Genomic DNA, 19,526 nt, shown 5'->3' with positions numbered 1-19,526 from the left:
CTTGTTAGACAGATTCTCAATAATGAAACACAATCATCAATTCATTCATAACAGATTTATATAGCACCTGAGTGGCAGGTACTGATCATACTGATTTTTGTTTTCACACAGAAAAGAATGAATATATCCTGTCTGTAAGGAACTTATTAGGAGCAGACAGATACGAAGCTGTGCAGGATAAGATTGAGTAATAACTGCCAGGGTTGGGGTAAAGCTTGAACAAGTCATTGCCCTGGAAAAGATGTTTCAGGGAAGGCTGGAAGATAAACTCTCAGAGTAATTCTGTTCTTGTACCATGAGCAAAATGTGGTAAGACCCTCTGTCAGGTAGAGTGTAAGGGAGTATTTAATATGGCCTCTGAGAGGGTACAAAGAAACAAAGTATTCTAACAACTTCAACTGAGACAGCCCCTCAGCCAGCTCGCCCTGAGCCTTGTGGACTTCACCAATAAAGAGTCTAAGATATATAAACGTTCAGACACTCCTTATATGAATCATCTAAAATTCAATGTATGGTACGTCCTAAACAATCTGACCAATATAATAAATTACAGAATAAGTGATAAGCCTTTTTTTAAATGGAAAATCCTTTTCTTTTTTTCCTTAATTTATTTATTGATCTGTTTGCTTTCTAGACAAGGAAATGTGAAGGTGTACAGGTGTTACAGAGGGCAGTAAAAGAATCCGATACAAAGCTTCAAACACCTCAAAGAGGCACTATTTGATCCCTTTTTAACATCCAGTCCTAAAGTCAGAGTGGCAGCCGTGGCCAGACAGTCTCATGGCAGGCGAGTACAATCTTATTCTCTGAGATTTCATTGTCTGCTGAAGTCTCTTTTGGAAGCACAGGTAGCCACAGGCTTCATGAGGCACCAAAGGTCCCTTAACAGGGCCTAGATGTGGTCAAATGAACCTTGCCGGCTGGTTGCCCAGCAGCTAAGAAACCAGGTTAGCAAGGAAAGAGAAAGTCCACAATACTGGGAACCAAAAGGACAGAGAACATATGAAGAGTCACAGAGGGCAGGAGAAGGTAGATCAAGATACCAAGCTTACCCAAACAGGTGACCTTGCTAACCTCCCATCATACCAATTTTGTTGCTAGTATTACATATTTCATACACAGTAGTTGCACAATACATCCACTTCAAAACTTTAAATTTAAAGATTTCGGCTGGGCAGTGGTGGCGCACGCCTTTAATCCCAGTACTCGGGAGGCAGAGGCAGGCGGATCTCTGTGAGTTCGAGGCAGGGCTGGACCGACAGCCTCCAAAACAATACAGAGAAACCCTGTTTGGTAAAAACCAAAAAAAAAAAAAAAAAAAAAAAAAATTAAAGATTTCCCCCACTAAGGCAGTGTATCAGAACCTGCAAAGAAGAACTGCTTCCCTCACTCGAGATCCCCATTTCATACCAGCCCAACTGGAAATACTTTACAGACTGTGCCTCTAAGCTCAGAAAGCAAGGCCTAGAGAAGTCTGTGAGTCTACTCCATCTTTTCTAGGGACGCACTTTTTCACTGATGTATAAAGGTAAAGAACTGGAAAAATCTGCCTTGAGCTGCCTAATCCCCAGGCCAGTGTAGCATCTCCCTGGGTTTGTAGTTGAGGGACAGTAAATGAAAAAGGGCTGATGTAGAGAGGACGAAAAAGAAGAAACGCGTTGTCCCAACTCTTCTTGTTCCGGGACATTTCCTGACCACCGTTCACCAGCACCAGACTTGGCTGACTTCCACTTCCCCTGGCTGCTCAACACCAGAAATGAGTCTTTGTTGTCTACTGTTCTAACGACTCAAGAGACAACAGGATGAAGAAACACAAACAAAGTCTGTTCCAAGCACCACTGCTGACTACAGGTATGGATTACTATTATTGTTATTTAAGGAGTTTGTGGGGGTAGATGTAAGGATGAAACATCAGCTGAGTTTCAGTATTTGGCTGTTAGAAGTTGAGGGCAGGAAAAATCTCTAAAAATATTATAGTTACTTGATGAAATCAAGAAAGAAAAAAAGGCAACTTTGGCAAGACACCCCATAAACAAAGAAAGAAAGAAATGTATTCATAAAATCTAGGCTTGCATCACAGTTGAGTATTCATAAACACTTCAAGGCTAACATATGCAACACACCCTTTGTTTAACTGGCTTCTCTAAATCTGGCTGGACAACTTCATTTTTATCTTCCTTGTGCAACAACATCTGAGAAACTACATTTGTCTTCTGTCAGTTGCTGACTTGGATGAGGATGCATCAATCCCGGGAGAAGTCAGAATGTGTTAGGAGCTAAGCCTGTTTCTCATTTGTAAACAGCTTGAAGTGACGGTGTGTGTGTGTGGGGGGGGTAATAGAAACACGGGCAAAGCATACTAATTTCACATTCGTGGGGAAGGCTGAAATCTTTTTTACACACAGAAAAACATTCTCCTGTCATTTCTACCAGAAGGAAGATTAAATCCACTTTACGACACCTACTGATACAACAGCCTTCTGAAAGCCCTTAAGAAATTATTTTTACCACACACTGAGAGCATATTTGTGTAGCCTTCTAGACTATGATTACCCAGAGGGCTTGTAACATTCTAGAAGGTGCTAAAGCTGTTAGGTCGTTTCTTCAGGACATCTGAGTGGCCTTTCCTTCTACCTGATGGTGAGTCACAGCAATACTGTGCAGATCACCACAGTTCTGCTTACCACTAGAGAGGAGTGAAGAGCTGTTATTAGTTTTACCCTCAGGAACCACAGAGGTGCCTTTGACATGTTCACTGTGTTGACATGTATGACGTTCAACTCAAACGGAGTCAGAACTAAACTAAGGCAGCTCAGTCTTAGTCTACACTTGGAAGGAGAGGGGAACTTGTAATTGAAGGACTTCAATAAACTACAAGAAGTTACTTCTGATCCTCGGTGGTAACCCCTTTCTCTCTCCTTCTTTCTCTAGAAAAACAACTCTCACTTTCTTCCCCAAAGCATTTTTTTCTTCATTTTTATAAGTTTAGTTACTGTGGTGGCTATTCTTGTTTGTCAACATGACTACATCTGGAATTACTTAAAACCCAAGTGACTGGGTACAGCTGTAAGGGATTTTCTTAATTAAATCATTTGAAGTGGTAAGACACACCTTTAACCTGGGCCCCGTCTTCTGGTGGCAGTCTCTATAAAGGACGTGGAAAAAGGAAGCTCTTCGCCTGCTTGCCCTCACCCTCAATTCACTGGCATTACAGTCTACTTCTTTGGGATTCTGGCATATACTAAAGACCAGCTGAAAGCCCCAGTCTCGTGAACTCAATAATTACTGGATTCTTGGACTTTCCATTGGGAGACAGCTGTTGTTGGACTAGCTGGGCCACAATCTGTAAGCTACTCTAATAAATCTATCATTTATTTATCAATATCTGTCTACAAAGACATATAGATTTTATCCATCTCCCCCCCAGAAATACATATTGGCTGATGGATAGATGACATAGGTGAATGACAGCTATTATCTGTTTGTTCCTCTAGACTCCAGAGTTACAAATCTCTTCCCCAACCTCCTAATACTGATGACCTGTATAAATCACTCTCTGATGTCCCAAAGGGTCTTTACACTTTGTACCGCCAACATATTTCCAACTCAAACGGTTTTCTATGACCTAACAACCTACCCTGTTCCTCTTCTTCCAGAGAGTAAATGTCAACCCTCCTCTGTTTCTACCGTCCATTTCTTGCCCTATCATTGACTCCATCTCTACTCTTTTTGACTCAGTGCTCTTTCTTAATACTCACGGCTGTTGACTTTGCTTCTCTTGCTTAACAATAATGACCATAGTGGTTTCTGTGTTGTGTTGACCATGTACTATGTGTTAGTTCATGGTGCAGGCCTTTACATGAGTGATTTTTATTAAATTCTCATCATATTCTTACAGCAGAGATGTTATTACTACCCCCAGTTAGAGATGTGGAAACTACACTCGTGGCACTAAACAAAGTGTGACATGCTGAGAATATAAATCAAGTTTAAAACCAGTGTTCTGACCTACTTTGGTAAACTCAACATTTAAAAGCTTAGTGTTTTTACTCTTTAAAGAAACCTTTCTAATCTCTTCTCTTCTCCCACACTCCCAACTCTCTCCACGTATTTCAGGACATATTTATTATTACCTCCATATTGCTCCTTTATTAGTTCCCTTAGCAAGTAGATTTCAAGGTCATATGGCTGCTTATCAGCAGTGAATGAAGTCGGCCTGGACTGGCTTCCTAGAGACCCGTTCAAAGGCGAGGCTCTAACCAAACAACCACACAAATGTACCATAAAATCACAAATGATAATCTCTATGGAGAAGACCTTCAGGATCGGGTGATGCATTTGTCTCTAGGTGTCATGGGATAAATGTAAGCCATATTGATTTTCTCATTGTGAATTTGCTTGCAACTTGATAGACATTAAGTATGACATTAAGATATTAAAGGAACAATTTAGGCTAGAAATTGTATTCTTAATCAGAAATTGCAGTCAGCCTATAGAAAAGGAACTGCACAAATTTTTGACTTTATAGCATGCGTTTCATGGATGCAAATATTTTGAAGGAAAAAAGTAAAACTGATTTGACAAGGTTGTCTCAGTGTAAATTCCTCAACTCAGGAAAGCGCTTATTCAATATGACATGAATTTGATGGGTTTTTGAATTATACAAACTGTTAACTGGGGGCCTGGGAGGACAAATAAGCACCCAGACTTCTGATTACTGGTAGTATCTTCCCATTGCCATCTGTTTAGTACAAATATTTAACAAATGGTCTTCATGTGAAAAACATTCACTGAGCTAGAAAATGACTGTGACATTTAAAATCAATTTTTAACCTGCTGTCTTAAGTGTGTCTGACTTGATAGCCAAAACCATAATAAATGATCCAAGTGATATATTAGAACAAGATACTGTAATCCAATGATTCAAGAACAGTACTCCCGAAATAAACAAACACGATAAAGGACCTGTTGATAGGTATAAAACTGGCCTCGGGATATAAATAATACCATAAATAGATAGTAAATTACTCTGTGACATTAGGGATTACAGACAACTTTTTTTGTTAACTTATTCCATTATATCAAAATGGAAGTGGATTTGGTTATTGGGATAGGTGATTAAAATACATCAAAATGAAAAAAAAAATGTCTACTTGCTCACCTAAGTACCAAGACCTTAGTGTCAATTTACAATGCTATCCTGCAAGCATGTATGCCATGGGGCTTTCTGGAATGACCATGTCAAAGTCCTCCTTACCTCAGTATCGAGATAATTTTGAGCATGCAAATCGGGTAGCGCTAAGGCACAGGTTGGAGTTTAGCAATGAGAGATGCTATGTGAATTGATTCTAAAGTGGCAAGAAGCACTGCTTCAGGGATTACTGGAATCATGCCTCACACTATGGGCAGCATGGAACAGGGAGGTTATACGTCTCTTGGCTGTTGTGATTTTCTCCTCTACAATAACCAGGGGTGACAAACATGATCAAATCCACATTCGGTGGCGGCCTGGCTGCTGTTGAAATCTGCATAGTAGCTCTGCTGCAGTTTGGATCTGGAATGTCCTAATAGTCCATGGATTCTGGTGAAGTTGCTACCTCCTGGTGCTACTGGTTGATATGAAACCTTTGGGGGTGGGGTTGAGGGGATGAAGAGGTCATTGTGTACATGTCCCTGAAGAAATACTGAGACCCAGCCACTCCTCCTCCTTTTTCTTCCTCTGCCACTCTACATGTTCCTGCTGCTCACCACAGACTCCAAGACCCAAACCAGAAGGCAATCTTCCTCCTTGTAAACTGAGTATCGTAGGCACTTTGTCACAGTGACACCAGGCTGGCCAACACATGCCCACCTTTCCATACTTTCTGAAGCCCTGACAATTTAAACTACTTCATTCTGAGCAACATTTATTTTCTACTAAATTTCTGCCCTCCTCAAAGCAACTTTCTTCTCCTGGTCCACTTGTCCCCTGTTCCTTTGCTTAACTACAAGTCAGCTGGCAGACTCTGGGAGATGCCCGTCACTGGGATATATTATCCAAATACCTTTGCTTCACTCAAAACCATGAGTAGCTAAATATATACACAAGGTGATAAATTATGTTTATCTTAACATGGCTTTGATGAAACAAGACATAATACTTTATTCTTACAGTAATTGTACCTTAAATTCGAGTACTTGTTGTGCATTTAGTAATAACATTACCATTTAAATTACTCAAATTATTTTCACTTTGATGCAACTATGCATTCATGCTTTGATTTCCACAAATTTCAAAACTGAGTACCCTCATTTTGTACATATAACTAATTCTAAAAATAATTGAGGAAAAATATTCTAAGTTACAACTAAACATGTCTTCATAACATTAATAAAATACAAGTAGAGTAGTTCCTCAAAATAAGCTAAGAATGCAAAGCATGAAATAAAAATAGTCTATTAAGATTCAATGTCTCTGTATATTATTGTTGCAGTTACACAATTTCATCATCTCAAGATGGCAGGCCACAAAAGTCCACAAAAAACTTTTCTGGACAGTTATGCCTTAAAGAGACTAGAGTACCTAACAACACCACAAATGAAATACTATAGCTATGAGTGTTGGGCAGCCTTGAGGCCAATTAGTCATGAAGAGACTTTGACTAACCAAGCAGGACTCTAGCTCCCCACTGGCACGGTGGAGGGAAGGAAAATTCTCAACAAACCACAGTCTCCTTGAGGCTATGGGATGAATAGTGGAGTGGCCACTGTTTCCAGGACACAGCATACGGGCAGCAACTGCCCCTAAATGGAGAGACTGCAATGGTGACAGCGGGAAGCATTCAGCAGACTCATGGCCTCATACTGAAAGTTCTCTACTCTGCTGCAGGCCCGGCTCCTACTGAGGTGCAACACATTGCACACGAATGTTCGGGGCAGGCTGATGCACTCTTGTGTCTCAACAGCTCTCTAGGCTGCATCCCACAGCTCAGCCTGTTTCCTGCTCTTGGTCTTGCCCTCTGTGGCAGCCTCTGTACACTGCCGGTCTGATTTCTCTCTGATGCCTACAGGATTAAACTCCAACTTGTGAGCACACTGTACAAGACTCAGCCTGACCTGCACTTACCTATCCTCCCAGCTGCCTCTCCCTTTTTTCCCCACCTGTTTCCAACACACCAGCCTCAGCCTCTGGGCCTAAGCATTGACTCATGCTTTCTCTGACAAGCTTTCCTCTGTGTCAGCCAGAACAATCCCTTCTCCAGGAAGCCATTCTTATCATCCTAGCTAGTGCCTACCCAAGCACTCACTTACATACTCATATTACATATGTCCCTTCTGCAACACCTTAAGCACTACCCCTAGATGTCTATATGGTAAATAAAGGCTTGTTCCTAGGATGGGACTAGGGAGAGATGGTTGAGCTTTAGGAGGCAAGCCTTCAGAGCACTGAGGCTTGCCCTTTGAAGGGGACCTTCCCCCCCACCCCCGCCCCCACTCTTTTGCTGTACAACTACAACAACAACCAGCTGAGTAGTTTTGCTCAGCTGATTCTCCTACATACGCTCAAAAGAACCAGGCTAAAGTTCCCTAGACTAAAATGTCTCAAGCTGGCCAATAGACAACACAAAACTTTTCCCTCTATAAGTTGATCATCCAAGATATTTGTTACAGTAACAGAAAACTGGCCAACACACCCTGATGAGACTTTTGAGGCAGGGACAGTGTCACATTTGTTTGTCACCTAATGGGAGTAAATGTCAAACATTTACAAATAGTATTTGGCAAATAGTGAATGAGTGCTAATTTATACAAGTTTTACTTATAATAAACAAAGGGTAAAGAAATGAAAATTGAGACCATTGATAAAGTCAGGCTCATTATTTAAAAATGGGGCGGGGGCTAGTATTTACTTAGCACTTAGTAACAGTGATGACTGTGACTCTAATGCTTAGCCTTCCATTAGGTCTTTAAAAGAATTTTCAACATGATTAACGTCAAAGAGAAAACTTCAGTTAAATTCTCCAGGGAGATCTCTTAGCTTTGGTCTCCCCACATGTTAGAATCACAGGCAAAGTCTGCTTACCTAGGGCTCTGGATTAGGGAATAGGAGAAGGAAGCCCAGGTCACACCCACCATTAGTAGGCCTATCATAGCTGACCCCATCCTGTGACCTTTAACCTACCGCTCAGGAGAGCATGCTTACTTTGTATCTGCTTTCTGCTCTGGAAGGAGTGGGGATATGTCCTTTCTTCTTAAAGGTTGTGAAGTGTTTGCACTGAGGACACGGCTTGGTGCTGGAGTCAATTCGGCCAAGTTCCAAGAAGTATTTATACTTGATGGAGTCTTCATGAGTCAAGTTGTAGACCACAGTAGTTTCCTCCAGGAATTCGAAACACTCTGTGATTGGGCATTTGATTTCTACTTGGCCAAGTTGTACCTGTGTGAAAGGACAGAAGGAAAAGAAAAGGACCACTGGTTATTGAAGTTCTTTGTTGCTTGTTTTTACATACAGCATTATTTACTGAATGCTTTCAAGAAAAGGTTATCAGCTCTCTTTCCAGATAGCATAAGGAACTAGCCATTTTGAAACTTACATTGAGTACGAAAAACTGTGATCCGTAGGATGCTTAAGGGCTCTCTGACAAGTATGTTTGTGAAGTTATTTGATGATCCACAGGCATAATAAAGAAGCAAATGAACATCCTACTTTTTTTTTTAAAGAAATTGCAGCACACCAGCTATAAGTCTTCAGATGAGTCAGCACCCTGGGACCCGCCAACCAAAGGCGTTCCAGAGACTTCAACCTCACTGCACTCTTTCGGCACTATGCTTTGGGCACATCTTTAAAGAGAGAAATCTTATGAAGCGTTTATGTTTAATAGCTATTAGTTTATAAAAATAATGACCCAAAATTAATGTTTTCTTTGGCCCTTCCTTTACAAGCACATAAATAGCTCTGATGTTATCACAATCTTAGAAGTAGGAAAAGAAAACCAAGAGACTTGGCCTGGGTCGCTGAGGCGGCTCAGCAGGCATAGGTGCTTTGTCATTCGACCTAATGATATGAGTTGAATCTCCCAGACCCACAGAGTAGAAGAGGGATAACTTCCAAAATTTGTCCTCCTACTCCATGTGCACACATTGGCACAAGCCAGTCTCCTTCCCTACACACATACTAAATGAATAAATGTAAAACAGTTAAAATTCATTGGTCGTGTTAAGACATTATAAGTACAATGGTAAAATATGATTGTAACTATGAGCACACTTAAATGAATATCATGAAGATATTTAGAAAATAAACCTGTTTGTGACACATTTTATAAAACTTTAATGTAGAATTATAGGGCGACTTATACTTTTAACAGTATACTAACATACTGGTACGGGTATCTATTTAAATCCAGTCAGATTCTTCTACATTAGCAGGTTAGCTCTTGCCTTTTCCTGGCACTATCATGTCCTGTCCTCCCCAGCCCCCCCCCCTCTCTCTATCTATCTCTCTCGTTTGTATCTGATAAACAGCAAAGTCAAAAGTGAGTGTGAGTTTAAGATTTTTATTCTTAGTTGCTCTTTTCGGCCATGGCTCTTTCTCTTCTCCAGACCATGTGTTTCTCCCCCCCCCCCCCATTTCTGCTTCAGTCTTCCTGTGTTCCTTTCTCCTGTGGGTGGGTGTGTTACATTTTTCAAAATGTCAGAGTAGCGTGTCAAAATCAGAGCGTTGTAATTGTTTGTCATGTGAGTTTCCAGTGCCACCCTTTGTCACATTGTGGGGTTGGGGACAAGGAGATTATAGTGCTATGGCTAGAGTCACCCTTCACTGCTTTGGAAAACATCCTAGTCCCTCTTTATTCACATTTCTTCCTCTCTCTATCTGTCTCTGTCTCTGTCTCTCTCTCATTTTAGTTTTCAAGACAGGGTTTCTCTATGTAACAGTCCTGGCTGTCCTGGAACTCACTTTGTAAACCAGGGTGGCCTCAAACTCACTGAGATCCATCTGCTTCTGCCTCCCAAGTGCTGGGATTAAAGGCATGCACCACCAATACCCGGCAAATTTCTTCATCTCTTAAAAATGAGTTGTGTTGGAATTTTTTGTTTTAATCATTTTCTGTCATGTTTATTGTGAGAGGCATCTAGTTCCCATTCCAAATGCTAAGGGTAGTATCCTTCTCTCCCAATCTAGCTCTGTGGTCTTCTGGATACATTAATGTAACAAATACATATATGTTCATTTGTAAGATCTCTGGAATAAACGAGACTTTCAGGGCTTTAGATTTATAGCCCAGGTTGGCCTCCAATTACAGCCTTCCCTGCTCAGCCCCTGAGTGCTGGGTGTACCTCTACACCCACTTTCCAACTATGTTTTATAATAAAGTATTTTAAGTTATACCTCAGGAAAGACGTACTTACAAGCTTTTCATAGAGACAAAAATACCCAAGGAATAGTAAGGTTTGGGGTTATGAAGTTTGTAAAAATGTTTAAAAATTATAAGATGCTCCTTCTTTTAATGTTCTGGAGATTATCTATGAAGCTCTGCTCAGAATGAGGCACCAAGTTAAGTGTTGAAGCTAGTCAGGTACCTATCAGGAAGGAGGTCGTCACAGGCGGACCCAGAGTGACGACAGTGTCAGTGGGACAGGGTGGTGCACGATGTCATTAAAAGATGAGGGAAGCTTGGTGACTTCAGACCTGGGTGAAGCTGGGTGAGAGCTTAAGCTCAATGGGACTCAGCCAATAAGGACGAGGCAGCTCCACGAAGCCAAATGAACCAACACAGTGAAGGCTCTAGGGCAGAGCTCTCTGGGGCAAGAGTGCTAAGCTTTATTCACCCCTACTGTATTGACTTACGCAGCAAACACGCATGTGAAGTTAAGATTACACTCTTAAAACAGGGTTGAAAAATAAGATTGGACCCCAAAGTCTGAGGGAAGAAGAAGCTATAAACATGAACTTGGATCAGAGCACAAGGACGGGGTATTAGGATATCTGAGGACCATGGACTTTTTTTTCCCTACAGAAACAGACAAGTACTCAGTGCTTAGCACATGGAGGCAGTTTCTCTCATTTACTGAGGAGCAGCCCACTTTTGTGCTTAAGAGCCCGGGCTACCTGTTTCCAACTTGATGCTTGAATTTACCTTTCATACCTTTAATTATGCAAGTGGTTGTGGTGGATGCAGCATTTCTATAGCTCTCTGGGTTTTATGGAATGCCATGCACTTTGGAGAGTAGAACCATCCCAGGCATCCCAAAGGACAAGGCTATCTTGTTACTCTTGGAGCAGAGGGTATTTATTACGTGACCACACTGGGATGCTGTCCAACATCCAGACAGGCATCTGCTCTTCTATTTCAATAGTTCTTGGCTCTTTCTGAAAATCTATTCCATTTCCATGGACACCTTATTTCCTATAGTTTTCAAACTCTCTATTCTCTCTCAAAGTTCTGAAATCCTCCCCACACCACCGAGCCAGTGACCTCATACAGCATTATTTTACTGATCACAGGGAGGCATGGTGCACATATTACCCAATCGCCCACTAGCAATTCCATCAACCTGTCTCCATCCATCTGGCCCTCTCTATTCTGGCTTCCTTGGTGTAAGATGCAATTAACTTCTAGAACAACTGCACAAAAGACCCTGGAAAAGTCTTCTGAGAGTTTAAGTTTCGTGGCCGACTCTAGACCTGCACATTCAGAATCTGACTTATTCTCAGGAAGCCAATAATTGGCAGTTGGAACAATGACTCAAGCCTTTCAATTACTCATACTTCCTCCTAAGAACAACACCCCCATCTCATGCACATTGTGACTAATGACCTATCTGACTCTTGGCAGCTACATGTGCATCATTTTTAGAGTGGTTGTCTCAAAAGATTATTAGACAAGCATCTTGAATAACTTATGTGTGTGTATACATATATGTGTGTGTGTGTGTATATATATATATATATATTCTACTAATTCAAGGATACACTTAGAAAAGCCCATTTACACTAAGAAAGTAAAAATTGTCCTACAGGCAATAGTTGCTCAGCATTAAGTCTTGCAGGGTGATACTTGGCATAATTGCATATCCTACAATTAGTCACCTGTAGGACTGCAGTAAACTGTGGGCTTCATAGGGTAGGCACCATGAAGGACTCCTAGAGAGATAGGAGGTGGCTATGCTAGGCTTGTTGAAAGAAATTTTTAAAAAGAATGCAGATTACAATCTTTGCCATGATGGAGAAGTGGCAGCTCTCCACTGAGCCTGAGAAACTGTAATACAGAGAAACTTTCCACAGACAAAGGATCCAAGGACTTCAGCTCCCAGACAGGAGGAACCTGATTTGACTATGTTCAGGACACAGGTCAGTGAATGATGCTTACTAAGCCAAGGACAGAAATGTGTGGAATGAAGCTGGAGTGCCAGGTGGGCTATGACCATATAGGCCTTGCTGATCATATTAAGAATTCCAGATTAAATTACAAATCCAATATGAATCATTTCCAGGCCTTAAAGACAGAGTAACTGGTCACAGTAAACAAGCAAACATTCAAGGTCTTCTTGGAGAATGTACCAGATGGAAGCCAAAGTGCAGGCTAAGAAAACAGCAGCTCTCAGCTGAAGCCAGACTCCACCAGATGCCCAGGGAGCAGGAAGCTGATGACTGAACTTGGGAAACTAAGCGGCAGCCAACAGTGTGAATTTTGGAAGTGAGACCAATGGGATCTTTTTGAAATTGACAAAAAAATTATGTGTGTTTATGCTACACAACATGATGCCTTAAAATATGGATTCACACTGTGGATTGGCTACATCTGGCTCCACTATTATTTTACAATGGGAACATTTAAAATCCTGTTTTCTTATTAATCTTCAAGCTTATCATAATTAACTGTAGTCACCATTCTGGACAATTGTCCCCTTGAATTTATTTCTTCTAACTGAAATTTTGTATCCTTTGAACAACATTTGCCCAATAGCCAGTATGTCGTTCCCACCACTGCTGCCAGCGAGCTCTGAATAATTATAGCTACTTCAGCTCCTCTGAGTTCATCCTTCTCAGCTTCTAAATTGACTAAGATCATGTAGCATTTTTCTTTCTGTGTCTGCCTACTTCACTCAACACGTCACTCAACATTTGTAACGCTGTCACAGATGACAGGATTTCCTCTTTTTCAAGGATGAAGTAGTACTCCAATGTGTGTGTATATGTATTTATAAATATAACAATATAAAGCAGTGGTTCTCAACCTGTACGTTGTGACCCGTGAGCAAACCTCTATCTCAAAAAAACAAAAATCCATAATGATTCATAACAGCATCAAAATTAGTTTAAGTACTAAAAAATAATCTTATGGCTGGGGTCTCCACAACATGAAGATGTGGTGATATATTGCTTATGATCTAATAAGCTGCTGAAGATCAGGGAAGCAAAGCAGCCAGCCAGTAGCTCTTACCTCTACAAAGGCTGAAATGGAAATCCTGTCTTCACTGTGACTGGGAACTGGATCTCACATGAGACCCTTTGCTTCTTCCTTATATACCTCTCCAGTGCTGGGTAAAGGTGTGAGCTGTTATACTCTTTTAGACTGATTCACTCTCATGTAGCGGTGGGTGGACTTGAACTCACAGAGATCCATTTGCCTCTATCGCCTAAGTCCTGGGATTGAAGGTGTGTACCACCACTGACCAGCTTCTACAGCTATGGCTGGCTTTGCATTCTGATCTTTCAGGCAAGCTTTACTAGATCATAAGCAAAATATCACAACATGAGGAACTGTATTAAAGGGTCAAAGCATTAGGAAGACTGAGAACCCCTGATAGAAAGCATGTATTCTTCATCTATTAATAAGATACTCAGGTTGATTCTACATCTTAGCTCTTGTGATCAATGATTCAATAAGCATAGGAGTGGAGATATCTCTTACATATTAACTATTGTGTGTGTGTGTGTGTGTGTGAGAGAGAGAGAGAGAGAGAGAGAGAGAGAGAGAGAGAGAGAGAGAGAGAGAGAGAGAATGTATTGTGGTGACTATTTAATTTGAGGGGAACCATTCTTTGCACATAATGGCTGCAGTAACTTATTCATTTTCAAATTAATTTGGGGAGTCAGCATGTGCAGCACATGTGGCAGTCAGAGGGTGATGTGCAGAAGTCACTTCTCTCTTTCCACCACATGACTCCTGGGGATTCAACTCAGATGTTCAGGTTCATCTCAAGCACCCTTTCCCACTGAGCCATCCCACCAGCCTGGCTGTGGATATTTACATTGCCACCACTAGTACCCAAGTGCTCTCTTTCCCCCATATGAGCTCTAACATTTATCCTATTTATCTAACATTTTTATTTAGTAATAGGAACAAAAATAATAGACATACAAAGTTAGATTAATCAATGAAGTCACCCTTCATGACCTTGACAACATCGATTGGTGGTGACAGTCTTTGCAACTTGGGTTTGATGCTACCACCTCATTTAAAATCTACCTAATGATTTATAAAACCTTCACTAGGAATAATTACAAACATATGGTTAAAAAGTCAACAGGGACTACGAATTCTCAAAAATTCATTCTTCAATTGAAACAATGGTCAATTTATGACCAATCCTGCTTCTTTGGGGACTTGACTCATTTAGTTCTTGCATCTTATTTTGAAGCAAATACCCAACATCACATCATTTGTTTCATAAACATTTGCATATGTTCTAAGAACTAAGAAGTTCCTTTGCAACTATAACCATGATGCCAAACATTTCCCACATGTCTATTTGTATCAAACCAATGCTTTCAATGTGCCAGCTAATTTCTGTTTACAGTACATTAACGTTCTGGATGTACATAAACTTATTTTGCATTTTTGTTGTGTTCAAAGCTGATGGCACTACTTACATCACTGAAAAATATGTTCTCTGTTTCTTCTGAACAAGTTCATTCTTGTCAGGAAAAAAATTACTTAACTGTAAAACAATCTCAAAGGTGTCAGCAGGAAGCATAATTATCCACTTAACACCTGAGCTGGATGGTTAATTTGCCACATGAGAGAACTCAAAAGTAATTTAGTGGCTAAGGTGAGAGGGACCTCTGAAGTGGTGGATTAATTAATTAAATTCTCCAAAGAAAAGAACAGAAAAAAGTACAATCTAGGACCTAAATACAATCTGTCTAATGTTTAGTGTGCTTTGAACTTTGGTTTTAAGTGTGAGACATGAGACTTTATAGGGCGTTTACAGCCTTTTGTTCACTTGATACCGAAAGACTTGCTATTGCCTCTGTGCTGACAAATGGAGAACAGTGAGTGCTGAACACCACTGGGAAATGGTTCGCTAGCTCACTGATCTCCAGCATCTGTAACCACAGGAAGGTGGATATCTGCTCTACTGGGGCACATGCTTAGGGGGGACATATGTGTACACGTGTGTGTGCACTTGGGTGAGGAGGTGTGCACTTGGGTGAGGAGGCCAAACATTAAGGAAGGTGTTTTCACTGATTGCTTTCTTTCCTTCCCAAGACAGGATCTCTTGCTGAATCACAAGCTTGCTAATTTATCTATCCAACATGGCTCTGTGACCCGTCTCTCCCTCCTGAACGCCTGGAGATTCGACCTCTTGCCCTCATTCGTGCACAAGTACTTGATCTACTGAGTCATCTAAACTGGGTTTTAGGGTTTTGTTTTGGTTTGGTTTTTTGTATACTCAGCAGCTTCCACAGCATCCTGTGATGATGACTTAAGAGTTTTTTCTTTTCATAATTGGGGAAATCTCCAAGTCATAGTTCTCTCAGGCACAATCAGGATCAGTACAAAGAAAATCATATTTAAGGACATGAAGCAAAAACACTAAGCACAAACACACATACATACCAATTGAAAATTCAACCAAATTTTTAAAAGGCGTATCTTCAAATGGAAAAACTTCAACCCAAGGTAGCTTGAAGGGAAATTCAATAAGCACCCAAGGATAAAATAACATTAATAGGACACTAATTTTTGGAGAAAAGGGGAAGAATGAGGAGAGAAGGAAATCATTGCAGTGGTTGGTTTATGAAGTTAAGCATAATTGTGGTAGCAAAACCTGCAAACAAAGTTGCAAGAAAAACAATATTGAGCAATCTCTTCTATAAAACTGATGCAAAAACCATGACAAAGTATTAGCAAGTAAACAGACCAATGCATGGGAGATGCCATGATGAAGTTGGCTATGTTTCAAAAATGCAAGCAAGATCGTCTGTTGAGGCAATTCACACATGAATATATGAGGGAGCCTTCTTGGCTCTCTAGGTAGCACCGTGGTGTTAGTCAAGAACAAGTGGCTGACAAAAGGTGGTCAAGGGCAGTCAAAAAGAAACGGGTTCTGTGGAGACATCAAGACCTAAAAGGATAGCCAACAAGTAAGGCTATAAGTATGTATTAAAAAGGGGGGTACCAAGCTAGGGGTACCAGATTAAATGTTTAGGCCCTTGCCTGACAAAGGTCAGGAAAAAAAAAGGGGGGGGAACCTAAGAGATCACCCTCAGTTAAAGGGTGGATTGGATTAAATGTCTAGGCCCTCACCTAACAAAGGTCAGGAAAAAAAGGGAACCTAAGATAAGAAGTTGCCCTCAGTTGGAGGGTGGATTGGAGGATCATCCTCAATGGGAGGATAGATTAAAGATGGGTAAATTAAAAAAAAAAATTGGTAAAGTTAATAAGTGAGATGTTAGTAGTCAGTAAAGAAAAAGACAAAGGTATATAAAATAAAAATGTTTGGTTACATTTATATGGGGTAGGTTATTGATACAAATTTAAGGTCAATTTTGTGAGTCATCTCTAAAAACTTTTGGCAAAAGCCTGGCCTTTCCACTTTGCATCTACAGAATTACAAGGAGTGGGTATGGCTGTAGCCCCTGAGTGTAGCTCAAAACTTCTCTAATGAAGAAATGACGAGGGACATACAGGACTTTTTCAACCTTTAGTTTTAATTAAAAGATTGACTGGAGTTGTTCTGTTAAAGAAGTTTCAGTTCAACAAACTAATCATAACCTAGGCAAAAGGAGAGATATGTATGCATGGTCTGTGTGTATGGACGTGGCCACGTCAGTATGTATGAAGTGTGAAATGTAAATGCGTGAATGTTGACAAAAGCAACTGTTCTAACTGCCTTGGATATGATTAAAGGGATACTTAAATCCCTTCAAACAGTTAAAAACTACCTAAATTGATTTAGATATAGCCAAAAGAAACATCCAGTCAGTCGGTTAATATTTTAACAAAAAATTCAAGTTAAGCCCTCAGAGCCAGTCAGAGAGAGAGAGAGAGAGAAAGAGAGTTTTTTTTTCAGGGAACTGTCCTGCCGCTTTGGCAGGCCCCCACCCCCAAAGGCGTCTGTGTAGATGCAAATTAGGCCTTGTCAGTTCAGATGCAAACGAGGCCTTGTCAACTAGTGAGAGCTACAGGTTAAAAAAAAAAAAAAAGGACTATTTGGGACATAGTATAGTTTACAATCCTTAAATGATTCTCAAAGGTACTTAATGGTTATGTCCCTTTTAAAGGACATCTACTAATACTTTAAATAGTGATCCCAATTCACCTAGATAGTTGACTAAGGAGGGTAGACAAATCCTTCTACTGTTATGGTCCAACTTCAACAGTTCAAACAAAATTTAAAAATAAAAGGGAGTAATGTCCCCAGTCTCCACATGATTCATTAAATAATCCACTCCTCATTTAAATATTTATAAAATATAAATGCCAGTGAGGAATCTGCTTCAGACAGATTCTGACATAATGAAAGTTAAATAACTATTACTCAGGCCAAATGGAAACATCCATACACTAGACAGTAGAGAAGACCCTAATTTGGGGTCGAGGGCATGTTTGTGTTTTCTTACAGGAAAAGAATAAAGCTTCAGTAGCAGTCACAACATCTGGTGAGATGCATAGAGCAGAGAAAACTGGACCTGAGACCGTGGGAGCCTGCTCAAGCCAGTTCGAGATCTCCTAAATCAGTGTTCCTGACTCTTGATGTCATCAAATCTACAGCAAATCTACAGCCCGAGAAAGAAATAAAACAGTCAGTTCGAGATTTCCAGTTTCTCATCAGGCTTGCTACATCAACCTCCTGGACCCATGAGTTTTCATCCCAAAGCCAACAAAACTGGAAGATTAGCAGCTAGCCTTTGATACACCTTAAAACAACAAAATTCATTTTGCCAGCTTTTCCCTTTGGGGGAAAAAAGACCCATTTAAAACATTTGGACATTGGTATGGACTGTGATGAGTGGCAAAAGCCTCTTTTCAGTATTTGAACAGGACATGGTCACTTGAAATATCAGACTTGGTAGTTCCTGTTTCTGGAATCAGTGTGTTTTTCTGGAGAAATGTGGTTTGTCCTGGTGCGACAAAAAGACTTTGACTCGGGTTGCATGTTCGGCTGATACTACTGACATTAAATCTACAGACTACATCACCACAGGAACAAATTGGTACTCTGTAAATAGTGCAACAAGCCTCTTGTTCATATTTTTTATAATGCTACATGTGTAACATCAATGATTGTACCTAATGTATCTGTGCAAGTGCACTCTCTAATGCTTTCCTAAGTAGATCTTAAAATGATTGTAAACTTTATCACTGTTTTGACCTTCAAATTGTAACTATAAATCACCCTTGTAGCAAAGAAAGGCTGGTGGTAGAATGCTAAGGCCCAGATCGGGGGATGGGCAGGTGACAGAGAGGTGCTATGTCAGTGGGGGTCCTAGGAATGGTAACAGTGGCAGTAGGCATTCTGGCTTCATGCTGAGTTCAAAGTGCCTTAGCCCATGGCAATCCCGATAGCCATAAAGCCTTATTACAAATGATTTTAAGGGTGGGGCTACTTCAAAGACGGGCAACCTGTGGGGAAGACCCACTCCCACCTAACAGGGGTTCAAGGTCCCCCAAAGACGGGCCAGGGAGGGTGACCCTACTTGACCTAAGACAGGAGTGCCTCATTTAAAAATAAAAAGGGGTGAATTGTGGGGACACCAGACCTTGAGCAGAAACCCACTTCCCCTTCGGCCTGGGAGCAGGCATCTGTGTAATGTTTACTGAAAACAATTCAGTGCTTTAAAGCTCTTCATAGGGCTCAGATAAGGGCTTGCTCACTGAAATACCATGCCTTTCACACTCCCTACGGCTAGATGCCTCTTCCTGTTTCCCTGTGGTGTCTCCCCGATTCTGGGGCCGGAGATTAAACCACCAGCCAGGAGGAAAGAATGGTATGTAGATGAATGGCAAAAGTCCTTAAAAGGGGAAGCTCCTTTTTCTTAGAGGGACTTCTCCTGAGAGCTCTCTCCTAAGCGGACTGGGGTCTCCTCCTAAGCTGACTTGGGAAGCATAAAGTTTTCTTAAAGCAACCGACCGGTCTCTGTGTCATCTATCCCGACCACCTCGCTACATTCTCGGATGCAGGCCGCACAGCAGGTGCGACAGGGTTCCGCCATTTTCTAATAAAAGCTGTCAGGTATGAACACTCTTGATAGTTCAGTATTAGAAATAGTGGGAAACCAATGGTCACAAAGACTTGATAAGATCGTTACATAG

The 19,526-nt window shown here is 40.9% G+C and overlaps 1 protein-coding gene across 1 annotated transcript in view; it reads right to left on the bottom strand.

Moving 5' to 3' along the window:
- Rnf217 (ring finger protein 217) overlaps positions 1-19,526 on the bottom strand; it is a 123,400-nt gene that overhangs the window by 38,803 nt on the left and 65,071 nt on the right. The window contains exon 2 of the mRNA XM_021223938.2: positions 8,183-8,416. Coding sequence (XP_021079597.1) covers positions 8,183-8,416 — 234 coding nt within the window. The remainder of the gene's footprint in view (positions 1-8,182; positions 8,417-19,526) is intronic.

The sequence above is a fragment of the Mesocricetus auratus genome, unplaced genomic scaffold (assembly GCF_017639785.1).
Source record: "Mesocricetus auratus isolate SY011 unplaced genomic scaffold, BCM_Maur_2.0 Super-Scaffold_100018, whole genome shotgun sequence".
In the NCBI taxonomy this organism is placed as follows: domain Eukaryota; kingdom Metazoa; phylum Chordata; class Mammalia; order Rodentia; family Cricetidae; genus Mesocricetus; species Mesocricetus auratus.
The sequence above is the reverse complement of the archived record's forward strand: the minus strand, read 5'-3'. Positions and strand labels throughout refer to the sequence as shown.